The following is a 25,357-nucleotide window of genomic DNA, read 5'->3' on the forward strand; positions in this document are numbered from 1 at the left end:
TATATTTCTAAATAAAACAGGACACTCAAAATTAACTATAGCAATTCACAATAAGCACAAAGACTTGTTTTATCAGAGCAAATAAGTGCAGTTTATGAAATTTAGGATCAACTACTGAAAATGCAAGTTTCCTTTAAAAACACACACACACACACACACACACACACACACACTTAACCATGAAAATCTGAAACTGTGATATTTCAGTGCAAAAACCTCAGTATGAGGCAATTTTAATGTAATAACCACTTGAAAAAAAAATCCACACAGTGGCACTCTTAAAAATGACAGTTTACATGACAATTGCTGGCGACAAGACAATGTGGACTAAATGTTCTTAGCTGTCTAAAATCAATCTTGTCTTGGTAGGACTTTTCCTCTTTAATCATTTGCTTCTGATTCAGAAACACAGAGAGACATTTCTCAATGCCAACTAATGGTTTATATATTCAAAGAAAAATTTCTGCTAAGATTTAGATGGAAATTAGACTACAGAAGGTCAAAACCATTTTATGAGATCACCAGCAGAGGGTTAATCTTAAATTTTGATATAAAATTACAGCCTTGTAGTGCAGCACCATCTTAACGGAAAGGCGAGGACCTCATCACTTTTGGTCTGGTCAGAATATAAGCTCTCCTTCGAGTGCAAACCCTTCACAAAGGTGTTTTAAGTCAGTATTGAGTGTATAAATGTTCCTTGCTTAAATAGAAGATTTTGTAAATGAAAGCTAAATTTAAAAATGATAGCTATGAATTTTCACAGATAAATCTACCTAACAACAAAATCCAAAATACTACTTTGGCAATGGTGTTTCTTAAACTGTGCTAACAAAAGTAAAATACATAATTTGAGGGAACCTTCTCTCCCAACGTCTGATGCTGTCAGATAAGCTTTTAATAGAAAACAAAGTGGGATGACTGGAAGTCCTATTAATTCCTGGTGGTCAGGAAATACTGGATCATCAAACAAACTGGAGAGAAAGGGCTTTCTGCTGCTGTCAAAAATTTAGCTAGGGGAGGGGGCGAAGACAAGTGCATCACGAAGCTAGAGCAATCTCTGCGTCAAATTTAACCTGTGAGTCATCAAAGTGCAACCTATAGCTTTCTACGTGTCTTAAAGTTTCCCACTGCAATGGTTTAATGTCAACATTGAAAAGGTAAAGAAAGGGGGAAAACAAAACAAAACAAAACAAAACAAAAACAAACAAAAAACACAAACAAAAACCAGAGCAAATATGCTTCATTTTCCATGACAGTACTGAAGAGAAAAGAGGTACCTTTCCATGACATCCTAGTGCTAAATACTACAGTTATCAGTGGTTTTTGCAATGGCAGCAGTCACTGCCTGAAACGTGAAGCTTTCTATAGAAGAATACATTTTTAAATTGAAAAGTAGAAAAAAATAGCAAACTTTGTAAACTTTTGCGATACATCTATGCAAACCAGGTTTGGAGTACTGAGCTCATATTAGTATTTCCAATTAGTGTAAGCATTTAGTTGAAGGAGTCTGCGTTTAGAGAGTCTTAGCTTAAAAGTAATATGGGATCTTCTAGCTCATAGAAAGGAATAGAGCCGGCTTGACTTTCTCCAGAATCTGAGTCATATGGAGCATCAGGGAGTTCTGCGAAGCCGTATGCTAGCTGTTCATCCTCTAGATCTGATCGGACATAGCAGGAAGGGTTCGAATACTCCTCTTCTTCTATGCTGTTGAAATCTTGAGGAATATATAACATTCCTGGGTAGTTCCTACTAACCAAGTCACTTGTGGTTTTTAGGGAGATTTTCCTAAACGCCATCAGATGCATATGTGAAAATTTTGAATACTTGAAACGTTTGAAGCCCAGAGATTCGATAGCAATCTTCCAGCTTTTCATCATCATAGCATGGCGGTTCTGATGGGAAGAATCAGGAGTGATGATAAGTAACAAACCATTGAGCACTAAGAGTTCATGGGCTTTCTTGCAGCATATCCATCGCTGGTAAGGTGAAGGGAAATAAGAAAGAAGGAGCGAGAAAACGACAACATGGAAAAGCTCTCCAGGGAGAGAATCGATAGGGTTTTTCAGCTGCTTTAAAAAGGCATCGATAGCGTCCTGGGCAAGTTGGAGTGGCTGCTGAAGCTGTAAGTTCAGGAAGTCACATTTATATACACTCTGCAGAGAGAGAGAGAAAGCATGTAAGAATTAAAAAATACTTGGACCTTTTCACATATATTTTACACCAGATTATCTCAGAGCATTTCCAAATAGGATTATGCACCTTTCCTTATAAATGGTTAGGCGTGCACAGACACATTCAGTGAAAAATATTCACTTACAAAGATCTCAAAGAGCAATTAAGATTAAAAAATAAACAAACCCACCCCAAATATTAAAAACAAAAACAAAAACAAAAAAACCAACAACCCTCAAACTGGCTGCTGCTGAGCTGACTCTGATTTCCAGTGAGCTCATTGTCTTTTAACAGAGTAGAATCAACTACCTGGGACCCAAAGCTACTAACATCAGAGAGGCGCAAGTCATCATTTAGAAAGATATACTTACGCATAATGTTAAATTTGAAATTAGAAATAATTTTCAAACACAGGTACTTTTAAAAACCAATCATTTACTTAAAATTTAATTTGAGTTGTTGGTAAGTACTACCGAGTCAGAACTGACCCATGGCTGACTCTCCAGCCGGTTCTGAAAGGCAGTAAATTGCACAGGAGGAGATTACACATCTTACTCCCTGGTGGATTTGAAACTCAGGCCTTTGGGTTGGCAGTACAAGATGATCCATTCATGTCTAGACTCAGTTATAGCTATACTCATTTCAATATTTACACTTTAAAAAGGTTTAGTAGAAAAAGATTTAAAGTAAGAAATATCATGAATAAAAATTTAATTAAAGTAAAAAAAATGGTAATAAAAGAAGCATACGACTGAAGAACAGATCATAAACTGCTCAAATATATGTTCAAGTGAAAGCAAATTAAACCAAATCCAAGACAAAGTGCAACAGCCTTGAGTTTATCTCACCTGAATCTTACCTCAAGAATAATTTGAAATATTGAACACTAAGGTTGGAAGAGTTGTCAGATAACATCAAGGACATCATACAAGAGGGAAGTAAAAGTCTTTTAAAAGAAAGGAAAAGTAGATTAAAATGGATGCCAGAAGAGAGAGACTGAAACTTGCTCTTGAATGTAAAATTAAGTAAAGTTAATTAAAGAAATGAAATCAAACTGCTGAACAGAAGATTTGAAAGAGTGGCTTGAGAATACAAAGTATGATAATGGAATGTACAAAGATCTGAAATTAGAAAACCAAAAGTTTCTAACAAGTTTGGTATTTATCAAGCTGAAAAACAACTGAAGAAAAAATTCAAAACTCAGGCTGTAGTATCAGAGGATTCTATGGTCAAACAGTATTAAACAATTCAGGTAGCATCAAAGAAGATGGAAAGAATATGCAGTCACTGTACCAAGAAAAAGTTAAACCATCACAGGATTCCACATGATCAGAAATTAACAGTAAAGAGTGATAAAGTCCAAGCCATAGTGAGAAACTCATGAAACACAGAGTCCAAAAATGCACAGAATGCCAATTAAGATGCTGCAACACACAGACACAATGCTAGAAGCACTCAACTGTATATGACAAGTTGTCTGGAAGACAGATCCTTGCTCAAAGGACTGGAAGAGATCTGTATTTGTGTTCATTCCAAAGAAAGGAGATCCAAAAGAATGTGGAAAGTATTGAACAATATCATTAGTGTAATACACAAATTTTGCTCAAGATATTTAAAAAGCAGATGAAGCAATAAAATCGCAGGCAACTGTCAGCAATTTAAGCTGGATTCAGAAAAGGATGTGGAATGAGGCACTGCATTGCTAATGGCAGAGGATCTTGAGCTGAAAGTAGAGAATACCAGAAGGATGTTTACTTGCAGCTCATTGACTATGCAAGAGCATTCGACTGTGTGTATCATATGGCTATATGATAAATAATATAGGATAATAAATTATGGATAACACTATGAAGAACAGGAATTCCAGAACACTTAATTGTGCTCATGAGAAACACGTACATAAACCAAAGGCTGTTACTTGAAAGTATAAGGGGATAATCAATGCTTTAAAATCAGAAAACATTTGAGTTCTGGCTGCATCCTTTCACTATACTTATTTGAGTAAATAATCTGAGAAGCTAGGTCATATGAAGTAGAACCAAGCATTTGACTTGGAGGAAGACTTATTAACAACCTGCCATATGCAGATGATATGACCTTGTTTGCTGAAAGAGAGGAAGACTTGGAGCACTTATTGATGAAGATCAAAGACTATATAGCTTTAAGTCTGGATTATACATCAATAGAAGAAAAACAAAAGTCCTCACAACTGCACCAACAGGCAATGTCATCCAGGTGTTCCTCTGAAAACCCACCAGAGAGTCAGCTATAGGTCAGTGCTGACTCTACAGAACACAACAAAAACAAGGACCTCTATACAGCGTTTAAAAATGAAGACGTCTATTTCTGTCATCACAGGAGACTAGAGCGAGGGCTACATGGTGGAGGGGACCTGGGGGAGGGTTAGTAAAACAATGAAAGAATCTTTTCTTTTACTTTTCCATAATTTCTGGACTCATGTACTTATAACTTGTTAGTCAAATTTGTGTCTTCTAGGTTGCAACACCCCCATGATACATCTTCAAGGATATGAACATGTACGGCCAAGCACAATCAATAAGAGTGCATCTAAATTCCAAAATCAATCTCCATAATAGTCGATGTGTTTCCTACTGCCAAAGGGGCCCTTTAGAGTAGTGAGAGAAGATCTTCACCCTGAAACCCACAGCGTACCTTTTCAGCAGGAAGTAGCTAAGAGAATACGCCATCCCCTTTTCCTTATGACTCAGGGTGAAGTCTCTCTCAGGGAGGAGTGATAGGGAATGGCAAAGGACACACTGAGAAAGAAGATTAATCAGAACTGACTTTGACAAGCACTGTGGCAATTGGACAAGAACAAACTGGGAGGAGGGTAGAGAGAATATGAAAATTAATAAAATATAATTATAGAAAAAAAAAGATTAAAAAAAAAAAATGAAGACGTCAAATGAAGTGCCAGGGTGTAAATGACCTAAGTTACGGTATTTTAATCACCTCATGATTAAAACTGGACAATGAATAAGGAAGACTGAAGAATCAATGCCATTAAATTATGATTTTGGTGAATAATATTAAATGGACCAAAAGAAAAACAAACGAGTCTGGTCTTGGAAGAAATATAGCCAGAATCTTCCTGAGAAGTGAGGATGACGAGGCTTTGTTTCACTTGCTTCAGGAAAATGAGCAGGAGGGACAGTCCCTGGAGAAAGACATCATCCGGCTTTGTAAAGTAAGGTTGGAGAAGCAGAGGGAGGCTCTCAAGGAGGCTGGGCTGACACAGTGTCCACAACAAAGGGCTCAAACACAGCATGAGGACGGGGATAAATCGGTCCGTGTACTGCTCTGCTGTACTCAGAACTGTTATCAGCTGGAATTCACTCAGTGGCACCTAACACCATAAATTCCATTCTTTATTATTATTTTTGTTTAAATAATCAATTATCTTTATCTTTAAAAAATAAATACTAAGAAAACATTATATTTTCTATATAAAGTATGGCTCTGGTTATCTTTATTTACTTCTTGGAGATCCATATTTCACCTGACTCAAGCAAGGACTACTTCAACATTTCTTGTAATGCAACATATTGAATTATTTTAGTATTTCTACGTCTGACAAAAATTTATCTTGCTTTCATTGTTAAAAACTTTCCTTACTGGCGAGCTCTGGTGGCCTGGTGGCAAGGAGCTGCACTGCAATCCCAGAGGTGTGCAGTTCAAATACACCAGATGCTTTGCTGAAGAAGGAGGAACAATCTCCTTCTTTACCAGTCAGATCTGATTTGATGGCACACACACACACAAATAATTTAAAAAACAAACAAACAAACAAACAAAAAAACCCCTTCCTTACTGTGTTTGGAATTCCAGGTTAATGGAAGTTATTTTTCCCCTTCAGTACTTCAGTATGTCTTATAAAATCTCTAGCTACTTTAAAATTTTCTCACTACTGGTTTTAAGGAATTTCATTACAATAGTTGGTGTTATTTTCTTGTGCTAGGGTTTGTAGAAGATTTTAGATTTGAGAGTTTATAATTTCTACCAAATTTGGAAATTTTTTTTGGAATTATTGTTTCAAATTCTCCCCATCTGCATTTCTGGGGACACTAATTATGCTTGTATTTTGGCCTCTTGATTGTCTCGCTGCTTGCTGATACACTTTGACTTTTCAAAATTCTCTCTTTCCCTTTGGATAGTTTCTATTGTTGTTAGGTGCCATCGAGTTGACTATGACTCACAGTGACCCTAAGAACAATGGATCTGCATGGTGATGTTTAACATACCATTAATTCCATTCTGTATTTCCTAACACACAAGGCAGTATCGTCTGTAGCAGTTAGTCTTTTAAAATACTGTATCTATAGCTATATTTTAAGAGTAAAATGGCAAATATTAATTTATATTAGTATCTTTTCTTTTTATGATGGAAATAAGTAACCTGCCTGCTTTGAAGTACTTTTCTTCAAAAAAGAATTCCACTCTTAGTATCCTGTGGATAAGCCTGAGCTGTTAAGGAGGTGATACTGGTTTGATGGAACTGCACCATCACACAAATGAACTCACTGTGATCAAAGGAAAGACCAGTATCTACATGAAGACTATAACCTGCCTGGCCACGTGTTAGTAGGAGGCTTACTCTTTTATTTTACTTTTTTTTTTTTAATTTTATTTTATTATTTTTGTGTGCGTGTACCGTCAAATCAGATCTGACTGGTACAGGAGGAGATTGCCCCTCCTTCTCCGGCAGAGCATCTGGTGGATTCGAACCGTGCACCTCTGGGATTGTAGTTGCATCTTCTTGCCACTAGGCCACCAGAACTCCCCCAAGGAGGCTTACTCTTTATAACATTTTTAAAGGTAGGGAAAATAGTCTACAGGTGGTTAAGTGGTTTCATTTATTTAAGTATAACTAGTTGTGATTTAATAAAATTTAATAAAGATCTTTGGACCTTTCTACCATTCTATAATCAACTTGTAACAGTCAGTACAGTTTAGAGAGAGATGCAAGGGAAAAGGGACCAAACCAAATGAAAAGTTCAAATAGCTGAACTATTTTCCAGAGTTTTCTCGAAACATTTGCAAATTATCAAAGTTCCCTGATTGCTATGATTTTATACTGCCACTTCACCAACTAGGGAAAAAAAAAGGGACAAATATACACTTGTCCCATTAATATTGGTTAATTAACATGAGAAATTACAACAGTTATAGAAAGGCTTCAGGTATTTTCTTCACAGGGTTGCTATGAGTCGTGCTAACTTGATGGCAATCAACACCACCACCATCAGTTTCACATACAATTTTTTTAACCAACTTGTAGCTAGGTAACACTGCCAATTTACAAATGGAAATGTAGTGTTTCTTTTTTGTAAAGATGCATGGAAATTATTCACCACTGAAATAAAGCAAAACTGTGAACACCTACCTCTACAGCGGGCACGATGTCGATGCCAACAGTTAGAAATTCTTCAAACTTCAGGAACGGGTTAAAGCAGCTGCCAACATCAAGTAATCTGATTTTTCCTGAGGCTTGTAGTAACCTAAAAAGAGGTATTTTTATTTTATAAATGGAAAACAAAATGTATATTTTTAAGGATAAAAAAGAGAAAATGTACTTTTTATGCCTTTTTGCCTGAGAATACCATTTAACTAAAATTTATACCAAGTCCCAGAGAACTTCTGTTTATATGGATTATATCTGTAATTATTACCATATTCTAAATGAAAATGGAAAAGTTTAAACTTACCTAATTACTTAAAAACAACAGTAAGCCCACTATATGTTTTGATTTTTTCCCTTTCCTACATGTTAATAGAAGCAACAATTTTTAAAATTAAAAGTAACCAGATTTTCACAAGAAACAAGTAGTAAAAAAAATTAGATCATTTACATTTCTTTCAGGTTTATTCATGTCACATAGGTAAAAGCTATCAAAGAGAAGGCAAATTGTTTGGATGGAACAGCACATTTCTACTCTATTCTGTGAGCTACATTTTTGGCCTGCTTCCAGCAAGCACGCAGGCACCCTCTGTATAGTCTTCATACTAATTTCACATGTGTTTTCTTATTATCCTTAGTGCATTATCCTCATTTATAGCATTTTTCATATCTTAAAATCTCATTTGTTTTTTCACAAACCACTTACATCTTTTTTGGAGTATGAGCATTCTACCCATTCTGTTGAAACAAAATAATTAACATATCTAATAAAGACAATGTGATTGTAGCACTGGACTCAAGTCCAGCAGAGATGATGGGGATGGGACAAGACAGGGCAGGTTCAGATCTTCTTGTTCACTGGTTCACCATAAGGTACAGCAGACTCAGTGGCACCTAAGAGCAGCATCAACAACAAAAAGTACACACAGAGACTAAAATAAAACAGACTTGCTCTGTTTCCTCATATTAATTAGTATTAAAAGTTTTCTACAAGAGAAACAATTGTTTTCTATTAATATTATGTAAAGATAAGGTGGCACTAGTTGCTTAATGGTAAGCAGTTGTGCTACCAACCCCAAAAGCAAATGGGTTGAATCTGCCAGCTACTCTGAGGAAGAAAGATGGGTGATCTCCTCCTGTGCAATTTATAGCTTCTGAAAACCCACTAGACAGTCAGGGCTGAGACACCTCTGACTTAAAGTCACATAGCAACTTGTTGAGTTATTCTAGTTTCACTTAGACTTGCTCTTTAACTATTTTAACTCTCATAGGATTTATAATAACGAAACCTAAAATCAATCTTATAAAGAACGACTTTGAAAGAAACATAATTTTTATGTATGAAATAAAAGTCAGTTACAAAGAGTAAATCCTAGTACCAACACTTTCATTTCATCCCAAGGGGAAAGAAAATTCTAGAATGTCAATTTATTTATTTGTGAAAACTTCTTATTTGTACCAGTTAACTTGAAGTTAAATATAGTGGTTCTAGATCTTAATTTCAAAAATTCTGCCTTAGGAAACAAGTGGCAAAAAAAGAGATAGTAAATAATTTGGATGGTAGCAGGAGTGGCATCTACTTCCTAAAAACATGCCTCTGGAAACTACGAACTTTGAGAAATGATGGTAATTATAGAAAGGCTTCAGGTCTTTTGTTCATAGCGTCTCTATGAGTCATCTCGACTTGACAGCAGTCAACAAACCAAACAGTTAGTTACTCAGACTCATTCATAGCTGACTTTCCAGTGAGTTTTAAATCATGTGAGGTGGCAGCCCATTTCCCTCTTGCTAATGACTAAGTAAGCAAAGTTATCTTTAGGATCCTCGTCTGAATCCCGTCTCCCCCACTGCACAGCCTCTGTTTGGAGTTGCTCTTTAAATGTCCTTCAGTGACACAGATGAAGTTCAGAAAGGTCTTTTCCAGTTACCATTCTGATGCTTCTTCCTCTTTCCACAATAGAGTTTAGCACTTTCTACTGTAATATCAAGTGCAACCATAATAGATGGCAATTTATCTACCACAATAGATTTAAATATCAAAAAGAATGTACTGCAAGCATTGGGAACCACTTCATTTAAAAAGTTTCAATGAATGTTGTGGTTGAGGGCAGCACTGTTGGGGGTATCTTTTCTCTGGAAACTGAGACTATTTGGCTATTTTGGAGCATCTAAACCCAAATTAATGTGCTAACTGTATACTTCATGAATTTGTTGTTCTAAAAACCAATTTTTTTCTTGTCATCGAAAACGTTAATTCTAAAAGACAGAGCAATAAAATAACCTAACAGTATCTTAAAGTAGTTCTGATGGCTTAGTGGTAACAAGCTGCTCTGTGACCCCAAAGGCATGCAGTTCAACTCCACTAGCTGCTCCATAGGAGAAAGACAAGCAATCTCCTCTATGGATTGGTTCTGATTTGATGACATAAAACAACAAGAACAACATCACTATCTTAGGGATCTGTTGACATAATCTAGGGAGTTGTGCAGCTAATCCAAACACTGCTTCTCACTATCCCAGGGTAGAATCTCCTCTGATCTGATTTATAACCTCAGAAACTCAATGAGGGGGCTTGACTGAGTGTAATGAAAAAGCGAGTGATAAGTATCTTATGGCTGAACGTACAATTACGTCTGATCCGGAATTAATGCTAACAAAGCAGATATTTGGAAAATCCATTTATTCTAACAAAGAAAATAGTCACAGACCAAAAAAAAACCCCCCTGATTGTTGTTATGTGCCATCGAGTCACCTGAGACTCATAGCGATCCTATGTATAATAGCCCTAAACCCTGCTCTATCCTGTGCCAATCTCACTGTCTCTGACATACCTACCCTGATTATCCCAGTCACTGAATCAATGCATCTCATCGAGGGTCCTGAATAGTTAGTAAATAAATGACTTTCAGAGAGCAAGGAATTGAGATAGACTGGTTTCTACTTTCAGCTCTACCTTGACTTACATTCTGAAAAGGGATAAAACTCACTGATCAGAAAACAAAATTTGGCTAAAATAATTCTGTAACTAAGCTTTTACATTTTAATGCTGCTTTGAAATGTTCATTTTGTCTTCAGTAAAGTTTACTTTTCTTTAGACAAACTTAGAGAATCTTAGAACTACATTACCCAATAATTTTTTAAATTAGAAATTCGTCCTTTTAACTTCATTTTACTAAATTCAGTCTTTTAACTTCATTTTACTGCTTTCATTCTAAATTCATTCTTCTAGCTTCATTTTAATGCTTTTTTTTTCATTGGACAGTAGAAAAGTTATTAGAAAAAATCTTACAGATAAAGATGCATGATTGTTCTTAGACTGTCGAGTTGGCGGAGAAATGTAAAGCTAGTTCAAATACTAACGAGATTTTTGCCTCAGTATTTTCTTTGTTCATTTTTTCAAAACAGTTACAACATATTTTTTAAATCTCTCTCCACTTCCTTGATTCCCACTCAATAAATAGTTTAATAAAGAAATACAAGATTTTATTTCTTGTACAATTTTCTGTCTGGCAAGCTGCCAAAGTCAACATCAGCTTGAACTTCTCCAGACAATTTATGGGCCTCTCAATAAAATCTTTTGCTTGTCTCTGTAAAACTTCTGGCAATATTTAACCAAGAGTTCTATTTACAATAGTGCTTTTGTTAATCTAATACAAAAAGTCCATGAATGAATGTTATTGCTGTTATGTGCCATCGAGTTGCCTGTGACTCATGGTGACCCTAAATACAATAGATCAGAAGTCTGCTATAGCCTAAGCAAGTCTCATTGACCTTGACACACCTACACCCACTGCTCCAGTTATTGTATCAATCTATCTCATCTGGGGGTCTTCTTCTCCTGTGCTGTCCCTCCACCTTCCAAAGCATGATGTCCTTCTCCAAGGATAGGTCTCCTCCTGGCCACATGCCCAAAGGATGTGAGACAGAGCTTCAAAATCCTAGCCTCCACAGAGAAACTTGGTTTCACCCTCTCCAAGACTCTTCTCTAGCACCACAATTCAAAGGCATCGATTCTTCTTCTGTCATCCTTAGTCACTGTCCAGCTCTCTGATGCATAGGAAGTAATTGTGAAGACTACAGCCTGGAGCAAGCACATCTTAGTCTCTAGACTGACAAATGTTTCTTCTCAGTAATCTGGAAAGGTCCCTGGCAGCAGATTTTTCCCAGTGCAATTTATCTTTTGATTTCCTGACTGCTGGTGCCAAGAGTGTTGATTGTGGAACTGAGCAAGCTATAATTGTTAACATCTCTTCTCCATTTATCATGATGCTGTCAACTGGACCAGTGGTGAAAATCTTTGTTGTTCTTGATATTGAACTTCAGTCCATATTTAAGACTAAAGTCTTTGACCTTCTGCAGCAAGTGCTTCAGATCTTCCTCAGTTTAGCAAGCAAGGATATGTCATCTGAATAATGCAGACTGTTGATGGTCTTCCTCCAATCCTGATGCCACATTCCTCCTCATAAAGCCCAGCCTCCCCAATGATCTGTTCCACATATAGATTATAAAGGTATGGAGACAGGACACATCCCTGACACACTCATTTCCTGATTTTGAATCATGCAGTGAATGGAAAACCAATATATTTTGTAAACTTTCAAGCAAAAAAAAACTTTTTCCAGAAAAAAATTTTTCCAATTTTAAAAATTTTTAATTTTCTACCAGTTTATTAACAAAATTCTAATACTGTTTTCAAGAACAAATTCTTTCAATTTCTCTCATTCTCCCACCCCAAAACTGTACAACTCCATGACTTATCTCCCCCTCCCCCTGCACATCCTCATCCCTCTACTTCCAACTTCTCCCACCCCTCTTGGATCCTTATTCAACAACAGTGGTTTTATACAGTATTTATCCTTGTGGGACTGAGTTAGTTCACGCAGCACAATGCTCTCCAGTTCCTCCCAAGTTCGGTAATAATTTACAGAATCATTGCTCCTGTGTGCAGCATAGTATTCCATTGTGTGAATGTACCATAATTTCTCAATCTATTCGTTTATGGTTGGACATTTGGGCGGTTTCCATGTTATTGCTATGTTGAATAACGTTGTTATGAACACTGGTGTACAAATCTCCTTTTGTGACCAAGTTCTCATTTTCTCAGAGTATATTCCAAGTAGTGGAATAGCTGGGTCTTATGGAATTTCCATGTTCAGCTTTTTGAGGAAGTGCCTAACTGCCTTCCAGAATGGTTGTACCATTTTACAATCCCACCAACAATGTGTAAGAGTTCCTTTCTTGCCCCATCCTCTCCAACATTTATTTCTTGCTGCCCTGTTAAACTTCGCCACTGTTACTAGAGTGAGATGGTATCTCATTGTGGTTTTAATTTGCATCTCTCTCATTGTCAGTGATTTGGAGCAGTTCTTCATGTGTCTGTTTGCCATTTTAATATCTTCCTCTGTGAAAATTCTGTCCATGTCTTTTACCCATTTTGTAATTTAAAAAGTGCTCTATAGCAACTTTTCAAGGCTAACAAGGCAGACATGAGAGATACTGAGAAGCTGCAATTTCTCTTACACTCTTCAACCAAAAAAGTGATGTATTTGTTTGCAATGACAAGTTTCAACGCAGCTGGTGGGTTCACAGTGCTGACATGAGTGCTTAACCACTAAACCACCAAAGCTCCTTTACTACCTTCCGTTGTTGTTAGGTGTTTTGTTCCAACTTATGTGACCCTATATACAACAGAATAAAACACCGTCCAGTCCTGAGACATCCCCACCATCACTCTCGTGCTTGACCCTGTTGTTACAGCCACTGTGTCCATCCATCTCAATGAAGAGCCTTTTTTCCGCTGACCCTCTATCAGGCATTAGCCCTTCTCCAGAGATTAACCTCTCCTGATAATATGCTCAATGCATTAATAGCCAAGGTCTATCTTACTGTCTTTGCAACCAAAGACCATTCTGGCTGCACTTGTTTCCTGTCGGGTTTATTCTTTGGTATTTTGTGGTAGACTCAATGCTCTTCGCCAACAATACAATTCAAAGGTACCAATTCTTCTTTGTTCCTTATTCATTCTCAATCTTTGCAATGTACAGAGGCAACTGAAAAGAACCAGGCTCACCTTAGTTATCAAGGTGACATCCTCGCTCTTGCACTTTAAAGAGGTCCTTAGCAGTAGCTTTGTCCAATACAGTACCTCATTTGACTCCTGACTACTGCTTCCAGGGGCATTGATTATAGATCCAAGGAAAATGAAATCCTTGATAATTCCAATCAGTTCCCTCCTTTTATTAGGATGTTGCTTATTGGTTTAACTTATGAGGATTTTCATTTTCTTTAAATTGCAGCTTGATACATACTGAAGACCATAGTCTTTGATCTTCATCAGTAGTGCTTCGTTGTCTGTTTCCAAGCAAGGCTGTGTCCTTTTTATAGAGTAGACTGCTACTGAATTTCTCTCCAAATGAAATGTCCTACTCATTTTGGTACAGTCAAGCTTAACAATGTGCTCAGCTTACAGAATGAGTAGCTATGGGGAAAGGATACAATCCTGGTGCACACATTTCTTGATTTTAAACCAGGCTGTATCCTCTCTTGTTTGAATCAAATGTCTGCTTCTTGGCCTCTGTATAGACTCCACATGAATACAATTAGGTATTCTGGAATTCTCATTCTTCTCATTGTTTATTATCCACAGAGTTGACTGGTTTTGCCTAGTCCACACAACACAGGCAAGTAAAACACTCCCAAATTCTGTGCACTCAGCCAAAGCCCATCTGACGTCAGTAATGACATTCCTCATTCCATAACCTCTTCTCAATATGGCAGTTCACTGGCAAGGGACTAGTCCTTTTTTAAATATCTTTTAAGAATGTTTCCTTTTATGTGCTGAGGGGATGAAGTAGGAGCAAAGTGAGAGGGTGCGAGTGGGGAGGGAGCACAATATGCCCAACCATGCATGCTGTTCTGTCTGAGCAACAAATGGCCTGACCCCACACCTCCACCGGGGCCCACTGCATGAAGTATGATAGCCTGCAGTCAGTCATGTTCTCTGTCTCACCTGACTGGAAACCATGTGTGGCCCAGACTTCAGAGGTCTTTATAACCATTAGGCAGAAATAGTAAGTAAGGGGAGAGCTGCTTTCCTTATTTATTTTTTTTTAAACATCCCAAACACCAAAATAAGGAATGCATGAATGTATATGCAGCTGGACACCACCCACAGATGTTAAGCATAATACTTGCAGTAGAGAAAAATATTAGATCATGTTTGCTGGAGATGTGAATTATTCTCGAAACAAACAAACAAACAAACAAATCTGAACACTTAGCTCAAACAGTCTTCATCGTAAAATGTAAATAATTTGCTTTTTCTTTGGTATCATCTGCATTTTCATGGGCTATGCTTATGGCTCCAGTCTAGCTCAAATATTCTGGGCTATATCATCTTATGCAATAGTACACAGAACTGAAAAGGTATTATAGGAGTAGGAAGAAAACACAGCAAATAAAGCACTATTATTTTTTTCTGTTTTTAACCTCAATCATTTTTATGCTGCAGAGTTATTTAACTTAATTATTGGCCTCACTGCCATCTCTTGAACAAATGCCAAAGAATACGTGAAAATGATGTTCTTCCTTCAGACTTTACAGGAACCATCACCAGCTATCCAGGGTTGCCCCAATTCAGCAGGAAGTGGCAAGAGATAACTCCGCCCCCTAATTATAATATTCCTCTAGGGTTTGGAATGGAAGTAGAATGTCACAGTTGCTCCCAGGCCTGATCATTCCTTGAAGAAATCTGATAATATCTAAGGCAACCAGACAATGGATCCTTTTAAGGCTGTGGGCCTGATCACAAAAGCCTGTTAATTCACAGCCCAAAATTCCAAGCAAAATATCATCTTCCTTACTCTCCTCTAAAACCCCTATAAAAAGAAACCATCCTTGACTGCCTGCATGCCATCTTGACCTTCTCCACTAGTGGTCACTTGCTGTCCCTCTCAGACCAGCCAATGAAGGTCTGTTCGTTTCTTGGGACCAGCTTCTTTCTTTCCCTCTCGTACCTTCAATTCTTTTTTTCTATGAGATTGGTAATTTTAGAAATTTTGGTTAAAATTAATTTTAAGGTCCTCTTAAAAAAAGAATTCATTCATTTACTTATTTGCCCACCAACAAATATATTTCCTGCATTCCTTCATATAGTTACTGACTGATGCTCCAGGGATATAGTAGAGAACAATGCAGTTCCAGTATCTGTTTCTCATGGGCTTTGAATCTAGTACAAAGATTTTAGAATACTAAAATCCACAATATAATAAGTATACTTATTATTATGTAGTATTACTTGAGTGCCAGCAACTAAAAAAATAATAAAATATTTGAGAATTGAAATATCTATACATTTATTCATGCATAGTTACCCAAGGCTAAAAATTTGGCTATCAATGAATGATATAATAGGAATAAAATTGGTATAGAACCAAAAATTGGAATAATATTGGTTACCAAACTTAATGCGAGAAATTATTTAAAAATCTTATATAACATTGAGACTAATCACAGGACACCAGCTCTGACTTTGGCAGCTCCACAGGCAGTTGGTCTCTCTGGGCCAAATGAAGCACAGAATGGGACAGGGATAGGGGGAGGTGGAGAAGGGGGAAGAAAAGGAAAGTCAGCCAATGGCCAGTTGCCTGTGGCTGTAACAGCTGCTGCTGCTGAAACAGAAGAGGTCAGGGAGAGAATGGGCTGAAACCCAAGAAGAGGATGTTTATTGATCAGAGTTTCAGCTTCTATTATACCTCTTTAAATTGCAGCTGCCTCTAGAAGCTTCAGGGGTAGGTTTAGAAAATCAAGAGATGATGACCCTTTACTGTGGATGCAGCATATCTAAGAATTGCTTTCTGTTATTTTACAATTAACACTAGTCTCTGACCCATCACTACTTCTCCTCTTATTGTTCCTTTCCCCCTTTTAACATACAGAAATGTGTTCTTAAAAATATGCTGTAAGCATCCATCAGATGATCTGCTGGAGAAGGAGAGGCACTCTCCTCCTGCACCAGTCAGATCTGATTTGATGGTACACACACACAAAATAATAATAAAACAAAATAAGAAATGAGTATACTGTAAGTAACGTGGGAAAACTTCAATACCAGCAAGTGTTTAGAAATTGAGGCTCTTGTTCCCACCACACACATTATTTGCTGTCAATTACCTATTTTACTGCATTGCCATTTTATATTACATAACTAGAAAATAAAAACAAAGCCAGTAATAGATGTCTCAATTTCAAAACAATTAAGACAAAGATAAAACTCAATAAGCCTGCTTAGAGGTGTGCAATTTTAACCTCACAATTTCATACTCCCTGGACATGCAACTGAGAAGCTACAAATTCAATTATGGATATTAGTTAAAGAGTATATATAAAGAGTATATACTAGCAATAGTCATTAACTCTTGTTAAAGCATGAGGAATAACTAAGGGATTTATTTTACTTTTTGAGGGATTGAAATAAAAGCCTCTCTTAGAACATACTCTGGAGGGAGTTGTACTGGTAGTTCAAATTCATCAGAAACTCTGGGGGAAAGATGAGGAATTGTCTTGTGATTTACAGCCTTAGAAACTCAATAGAAGGTAAACTCCAATTCTGACTTGGCAGCAGTGAGTTTGAGCATAACTTTCGTATCAACGAACTGAACATAAAAGCAATTTCAGGAATTCTTTATGTATGAAAATGAACTCCTGCATACAGTACAGCGTTCCACTTGGAGCACCAAGAGTCTAAATGCAATGAATCTGTTCCACACCTTTTCCTTCATAGAGTAACAGAATTTTTTTGACATGAAATTTTATTTTAATAATACTTCTGGATGAAGCAATGATTTTGAAAGTCACTCCCTAACTTGGAAGAGGCTGGAAAGCATTATGCTAAGTAAAAGAACTCAGTCTCATAAGGAAAATACTGTATAAGACCATTATTGTAGAAATAGAAAGAAAACTAGCAGAACACATGAGCATCCAAGGGGAAGGGAGGGTAGGAGCAGAGGGGTGAGGATAGGGGGGTATGTAAACATAGGGTCACACAATTTGATGGGTGGAGGGAGGGTTGAGAAAGGAAATGGGAAAGATTTGGTGTGAAAAACAATATATATGACATTATATAATTACAATTATGTATGTAAACTAGTGTAAAAGAAAAATTTTATTTTATTTAAAACAAAAAATAATACTTCTGGATGATCTCATAAAACATGGCACAATAATTATGATAAAACACTTGGCTGAAAAAATTTTCTATTTCAACAAAATAAAATGTCAGTAAGTGATTTCCTTTACTAATGACAATTAACAGTTTCAAAATAATGAAAGTATAGCTTTAGACTTGCAAACAATTACTTTTTACCACTAAGTTATCATGAATTGTTGTGTTGTAATTTCTGACTTAGTAACTGTATAGCAGAATTGTCTCATAAAGTTTCCCGTTAAAAATACCAAGCCCACCGACCCTGAGTTTCCTATATACACTGGTTAGTAAACAGAAATCATTGTACCATTCAGTCATTGCCAACTCACGGTGACCTTATGGGACAGGGAGCAGCCGTCCAGGGTTTCCCTTGCTCTTTTCACACTATCCATAAATCAACTACTCTAGCTGATGCTGAGGTTAGTACAGCCTTTCTCTACTTACTTCCTCTCTCAATTGGGTTGTAGAAAAACCTTGTGCTCATTTTCTGTCCGGCTTTACCACTGTTCACAGTCTCATCATCCATCTCTTCCTGAAACTGGTCTCTCTGTTAGAGTAACTTTCAACCCATAGCATATGCAGGATCTCCCATAAAAATAGGCGTATTTTGTTTCTTAAGAACTAGGGGTAATTTCTCATGTTCCACAGAAACAAAGGAAATATAAGACTTTTTATTACCTAAGATTTAGTCAATAACACTAGTCATTGTTTTCTAAAAACACAAAGTACTTATGGGTCTTTGTTAATTTCTTTTAGTCTCACTATTAAGCCGTCTCCTTTTTTTACACCCTTTTAAAGGTTCAGCTCAAATAATAGTGAAAAATAAATTTCCATGCACAAAATGACTATGAATTCATCTCACTTTCACACTTCCCTTACACTCATACTTTAACTGTCTCTTCTAGTAGTAAATAAGCACATAAGACCCTTAGATAGAACAAAGGAGGAACATAAAGAACTGTGTACTCTTTGTTTTTGTAACTTTTATGTTGAGCTTATGATAATAACCAATATATGTCTGTTAAATGATTTCTTTAACAAGTATTTATTGAGGGTCTAAGTTCAGATCTGTTGTTCATAGAGTCACTAGAAGTTGTACTCAACGGTATCTAACAACAATAACAACAACAATAACAGTATTGTTAAAGAGCTCTGAGATGGTATTGGTGGTGTTGTGTTGCCTACTGAAACGTCAGTGGTTCAAATCCGACAGCTGCTCTTTGGGAGAAGGATGGGTGGTCTCTTGTAAAGATTTACAGACTTGCCAGGCAGGGGGTTTAGTATATGTTAGCGTTGTACTAGAAGCTCAGTGGGAAAGCTCTGGTGGTCTAGTGTAAGAAACTGTGCTGCAATCCCAAAGGCATGCGGTCCTAATCCACCAGCTGCTCTCTGTGGAAGAATAGGCAATCTCCTCCAGTGCGATTAGCTGCCTCTGAAAACCTGCTGGAGGGTCAGCTATGACTTGAATGGTACATCACAACAACAGGAGCTGAGTTGTCCACAGTGAAGATATAAACCTTATCTTTACAGGGTTTACACCTTGGTCTAAAGGGAAAGACAAAGCTTAAATAAATAGCTAAGAGTAAATGCAGAATTAGAATAAATTCAATGTGGCAAAGCAGAGATTTCCAAACTTCCCAGTTTCAGAACCCCTTTACATATTTAAAGTTAACAAGGAATCCAAGGTATTCTATTTATCAAATATATTTATCCAATGTGTATTCTACCTACCAAATTAAAACTATTAACTGAGAAATTTATAAACTATTAACTGATTTTTTAAAAAACCTATAAAATTATTATATGCTAACATAGTAACACTTAATGAAAATATTTTCCAAAGCAAAATTAGTGAGTGTGGCATTATTTTATATTTTTCCTAATTACTTATGTTTAAACAGAAAATATTGGGATAATCACAATGCTTTGCTACTGTACTTCCTATTTAATCACAAAGCCTATTAAAAGATTACTGAAGAATTCAGATTTAATGACATTCATAATTTTCACTGTTTCATCACTGGCAGTCTTACAGTGAAATGAGATTTCCCCCTTATCTGTGAATTTATGGTGGGTAAAATGATGTTGTTAGTATAGTCTGATGTCATTGCCCTGACATGTGCTATGGTGCCAGAAGTGCTGTCCATCATTACATGTGAGCTATCATCACAAAAGAACAATGAAAAAAGATAAATAACGTTTTAGTATTATTGTTGTTTCATAGCTGAGCCTATAGTGGGTTTTCAGGGACTATAAATCACATGGGAGGAGACTGTCCATCTTTTTCCCTGCTGCAATTGGTGGGCTCAAACTACCTGCCTTTGGGTTAGTAGTGCAACTCCCTTATCCATTAGGTCACCAGAATGCTCTCATTTTAGTATTAGTATGGAAATATCTTTCACAGGCTACCCAGACAGACTTTAAGATCTCCAAATATCTATGACCATACACTCAGACCATATTCTCAGACCTGCTATGATTAGAGAAATAAGTAATCCTTAATAGGTTTTACCAAGTCAGTCAGGTTACTATGCCTATGTGACTCTCTGGCAGGTTTTCAGAGGCAGTAAATACCATGGGAAGAAGCTTGCCCATATCTTCCCTATGGAGCAGCAGGTGGATCCAAACCATGTGCCTTTGGGTTGACAGTGCAACTCCTTACTCGCTAGGTCATCAGAGCTCCCTATACCAAGTCTAGAAGGAGCTTGAGGAAGTTTAATGCTTACAATAGAATCCAAGGAGGAATAGGAAATTATATAAGTGGATGAGTGATGATGCATTTCAAGAGACTATTCTAGGCAGAATAACAACCCAAAAGGTATCTAAGACTCCATGTGTTGTGCTAATAGAAATACCACAGCGAGTGGCTTTAACAACTAGGAATTGGACCTGGGGGAAGGTCCTTGGCCTTTCAGCTTCTGCTTCCTAGTACCTCAGAGTTTTTCATAAGTCTTGGCAGCTTAATACCCCTCTATTCTGTTTAGCTGTTTGATCTCTTTTCTATTTGGAGAGATCTACTCAAGATATACCCTACACTAATCTTGCCTCAATAACATAATGAAGAACATTTATTCTCAAATGACATTTATAACATTTATTTTAATACAGAAAACACATTATTTTGGGAAAGAATTAAATTCATACTGATACAGCCTTACTTCATCAAAGTGAAGCAGACTTTAAGCATTCACTGAAGAAAATCAAAGACTATGCATAGCCTTTCATATGGATTATGCCTCTGGTGGCCTAGTGGGTAAGGGGTTGTGTCGCCCACTCAAAGGTGAGTGGGTCAAATCCACCAGCTGCTTTGTGAGAGAAAGATGGGCAGTCTCCTTCTGTGCAATTTACAGCAATGAGTTGGTTCTGACTCAATGGCAATGAGACAACAAGGCAACAAAAATCTTTACAAGTAGACTGACAGGCAACATCAAAATGGAGAAAAGACTGAAGTCATCAATGATTTAATTTTACTTGCACCCACAAACAACACCATGTAAGTAGTAACCAAGAAATGAAAAGATGTGTTTCACTGGGCAAATCGGCTGTCAAGTATCCATACTTTAAATGGATAAGTACTTTAAACTTAAACACAAGAATGTCAGTTTAAAGACGAAGTTGTGGCGTACTCATGTTCTGATATTTTTAATTGCTTTATATGCATGTGAAAATTTGATAATTATGACTGAAGCCTGAAAAAAAAAAGAATTGATGCCACTGACTTGCGGTATTGCCAAAGAGTACTGTACCACAGACTGTCAAAAGAACAAACAAATCTGTCCTGTCTTAGAAAAAGTGCAGCCAAAGTGCTCTTTGGAGGCAGGGATGATAGACTTTGTCTCACATACTTGGGCATGTTATCAGGAGGGATCAGTCCAGGGGAAAGGAGATTATGCTTGGGAAAGCAGAAGCTCAGCAAAGAGTGAAAAACCCTCAATGGACTGACAGCTTGCTTAGGCAGAGCGGATATGGTGAGGGTGGTGCAGGCTGTCTGTCTGTTGTACAAAGGGTCAGTATGATGTGAAGCTGACCCAAATGGTACCTAACAACAACAACAACAACAACAACAACAACAGAATAAGATAACGATTTCAAATTGAGCAGTTTCAACCTAAACATATCAAGAGACGCTCTGAAGACAGGATATGGAAAACATTATATACATCCCTGTGGTGTTAACTTCTTAACAGGCAGCATCAAAGCAGAGTGGAAGGTTTGGGGTGTATGTGTTACAGAAATGAAGTGACTAAGCCTTCTGATAATTGTACATGAAGTCATTATTGATCAGAATTGATGGGAGGGCACCTAATAACAACAATTCTAGTTGTTAAAAGAATACCTTTTTATAGCAAATAATAATAGCTGGGGGCACTAATACACAGCTACATCAAGGATCTCAAACATTGAGTTTAACAGGATGTGCTAAGTGTTACTTAGGAAGACAACTTATATTATGAATCCTTTAACAAAATGTCTTAAGTTAGAAAATATTTTGTAGTCATCATTTTTCTTTATAGCCAGATTATAGACTAAATAATGATACTTTTCTTCTTGTGAAGATGATACAATTGATGCTTTAAACCTATATAATCATCACTTTCATTCTCAACACTGTATTGAGATCAGAGCTTCAAGGTTTTTATTTACAATTCTTCCCATATTTTTTAATAGCTAGAGGACTGCACACTGTTATTTTATTTTTTAGGGAAAAAAATCTCAAGAATGTTAAATAGTTACTTAAGGTTATTGTCTGAGCTATTGAAAATACTGGGAAAACAATCATTTGCCTAACTTTTTAAAGAGGAGTAACTAATGGCATTATTATTTTGATACTAGTGTACACATTTTGGAACTGACAATAAGCCCTGTTGTTCATTCAGATCTTTTAAAAAATGAAGAATAGATGACTCAAAATGGATTTAATACCTTGACAATATTATTTAAGTCTCTAGACCAGACATTTGAATCACAATTGATAAACATTATGTATAATGTTTAAAAACACTGAAAGAGAAATTTTATCCCATTAACATTCCAGGAAATTAATGAAGAATTTTTTAACTTTCAGGTTCAACTTCACATCTGTGTTTATATAATCATTACAATATAGTGATTTTAAATTAGCTCTAACTTCTTTTTCTAATATTGTTGCTATCTACAGGTGCCAGAGAGTTGAGTACGACTCATAGTGAACCTATGAGCGGCAGATCTGAACTCTGTCCGATCCTGTGTCATACTCATCATCTCTGACATATTTGAGCCTATTGCTGTGGTTACTGTGTCTGTCAATCCTCTCATTGAGGGTCCTCCTTTTTTTCACTTTCTCAACACCTGTCCAGGGATGGCGCCTCTTTGCAAGGACTAGCTCCTCCTAACATGTTCCATGTGAGCTGAAGCCTCTCCATCCTTGCCGCTAAGAGCTCTCTGGTGTACTTTTTCAAGGACATCGTGTTTGCTCTTTTGGCAGTCCATGGGATATATTCAGTACTCTTTTTCCAATATCACAACCCCAAAGTCTCAATTCTTCTTTTGTCATTCTTATTTACTGTCATGGTCTGAATCAGGTGCACATTCGTCTTTTAACTGACATCACTGATTCTCAGTACTGTGGAGAGGTCCTCAACAGCCAACTTTCCCAATGCAGTAAGTCTTCTGATTTTGTGAACAAAGGTATTGATTGTGGATCCAAGTAAGATGAAGTTGGATCCAAGTAAGATGAAATTGTTGACAATTTTCAATCTTTTCTCCATCTATCATGATGCTGCTTATCAGTACAGTGGTGAGGATTTTGGTTTTTTCTATGTTAAGATGTAATCCATACTGAAGACAGTAATCTTGGATCTTCTGCAGCAAGCATTTCAAATCTTCCTTGCTTTCAGTAAGCAAGGTTGTGACCTCTGCATAACACAGGTTGTTCATGAGTCTTCCTCCAATCCTACTGCCATAGTTGACTTTTCTAATGAGGTGATTTTAATTAGATATTATCATCATGTATCATACTCTTTTGGTCATAAACTTTGAGACTATTTCGAGGATGTTATACATCCTATCGGAGAGTGGAGAAAAGACCCACGGATTGTCTATGACCATCTAATAGTCCTTTTTTTGAATCAGTACAGCAGTCTGTGGGATGCAGTGGTTAAAATACTTCGCTGCTAACAAAGGGCCAATGGCTCAAACCAATAAGATGCTCTGTGAGGGAAAGATGAGTCTGCTCCCACAAGATTTATGGTCTTAGAAATCCCATGGGGCAGTTCCACTCTGTCCTGTAAGATTTCTGAGTTGGAAGTGATTTAACAGCATTCAGTTTGGGTTTTGGTTTTGACTTACTGCCACCACTCCCTCTATTTCTGATTTATAAAATAATCAACTAAAACTCAAGTAGGTGAATATAAAAAGGATAAATCTACTGTTATAAATATGTCGTTCCTTCAATTTATCCATGAAGCATATGCTAAACATCTTTTTAAAGAACCATAAAAACCAAGTCATATCCTAATCAGGGAATTCCGGTGGTTCAGTGGTAAGGAGTCACACTGTCAATCCATCAGGGAGGCAGTCTGGATCCACCAGCTGCTCTGCAGGAGAAAGCTGGGCAGCCTTCTGTGGTGCGCGTCACTGCCTGTGAAAACCCACCCACTGAACGTCAGCTCTGAGCCCGTTCCGACTTGATGATACATAACAACAACTACATACTCCTGAGTACATACAGAGCTTATATAAATTAATAAAGACCACTTATGATCCCAATATACAAATGGGTTAATGACATTAATAAAGAATTATTTTTAAAAAGTCAACAAAGAAATGATCTTATTCACAGCTTTGCCTTTATGGGCTAAGAAGCTTAGAGCCTAAATTGTCCTACTTACAGCAAGAGTAATGGACATGAAGAAATGAATAGAATATGAGTTTCTTCTCTTATGCTAAATAATTGGCAACGGTTTCTTAAAAAGTGTTGTGTGAGAAAGACTCTGAGGCTAGTACCCAGGCTCTGCAGAAAAGAGTCTATAATCAGTTATCTATATTCTACCAGATGCTCCAAGGGAGAAGGATAGGCAATCTCCTCCCATGTGGTTTACTGCCTCTGAAAACCCACTGGAGGGTCAGCTAAAGGTCAGTTGCAACTCAACAGCACCCAACAACAACAGTTAGAATAGACTTAGGAAAGTATAAAAACAACACACAAACTATGCTCCTGCACTGGCAGGTATCAGAAATTCAAGAACACATTTCACTTTCCAGATTCCATATTATTTCTCTCCTTAACTGTTAACTGTTAACATTAATCCAACAGGATGACATTTTATTACATCACGCTAATAAACATGAAAATACTCAATACTGGTGAAGTTTATCAAAATGAGTAACTTTCATACTTGAGAGGGAATGAAATTAACATAATCTTTTTGAAAAGGAATTTAGTTGCATGTATACAATCCTGGTTTATTCTATTTAGCCCAGAAATCAAATTTGGGGAATCTATTCCAAAGACTTTTAAAAATTCAAGGACTAAAAAATTTAAGCAAACAATTGTGAAAAATGAAACCACCTAAAAATTTCCA

General features: G+C 36.9%; 1 protein-coding gene across 1 annotated transcript in view; it reads right to left on the reverse strand.

Moving 5' to 3' along the window:
- Positions 1 to 1,228: 1,228 nt before the first annotated feature.
- Positions 1,229 to 25,357, reverse strand: part of LOC102874261 (chromosome unknown open reading frame, human C7orf60) — a 63,868-nt gene continuing 39,739 nt past the window's right edge. The window contains exons 4-5 of the mRNA XM_006882649.1: positions 7,577 to 7,691; positions 1,229 to 2,153 (exon numbers count right to left, since the gene is read on the reverse strand). Coding sequence (XP_006882711.1) covers positions 1,524 to 2,153; positions 7,577 to 7,691 — 745 coding nt within the window. The 3' untranslated portion in view covers positions 1,229 to 1,523. The remainder of the gene's footprint in view (positions 2,154 to 7,576; positions 7,692 to 25,357) is intronic.

This window comes from Elephantulus edwardii, unplaced genomic scaffold (genome assembly GCF_000299155.1).
Source record: "Elephantulus edwardii isolate Elephantulus edwardi_28Jun2011 unplaced genomic scaffold, EleEdw1.0 scaffold00022, whole genome shotgun sequence".
Classification (NCBI taxonomy): Eukaryota; Metazoa; Chordata; class Mammalia; order Macroscelidea; family Macroscelididae; genus Elephantulus; species Elephantulus edwardii.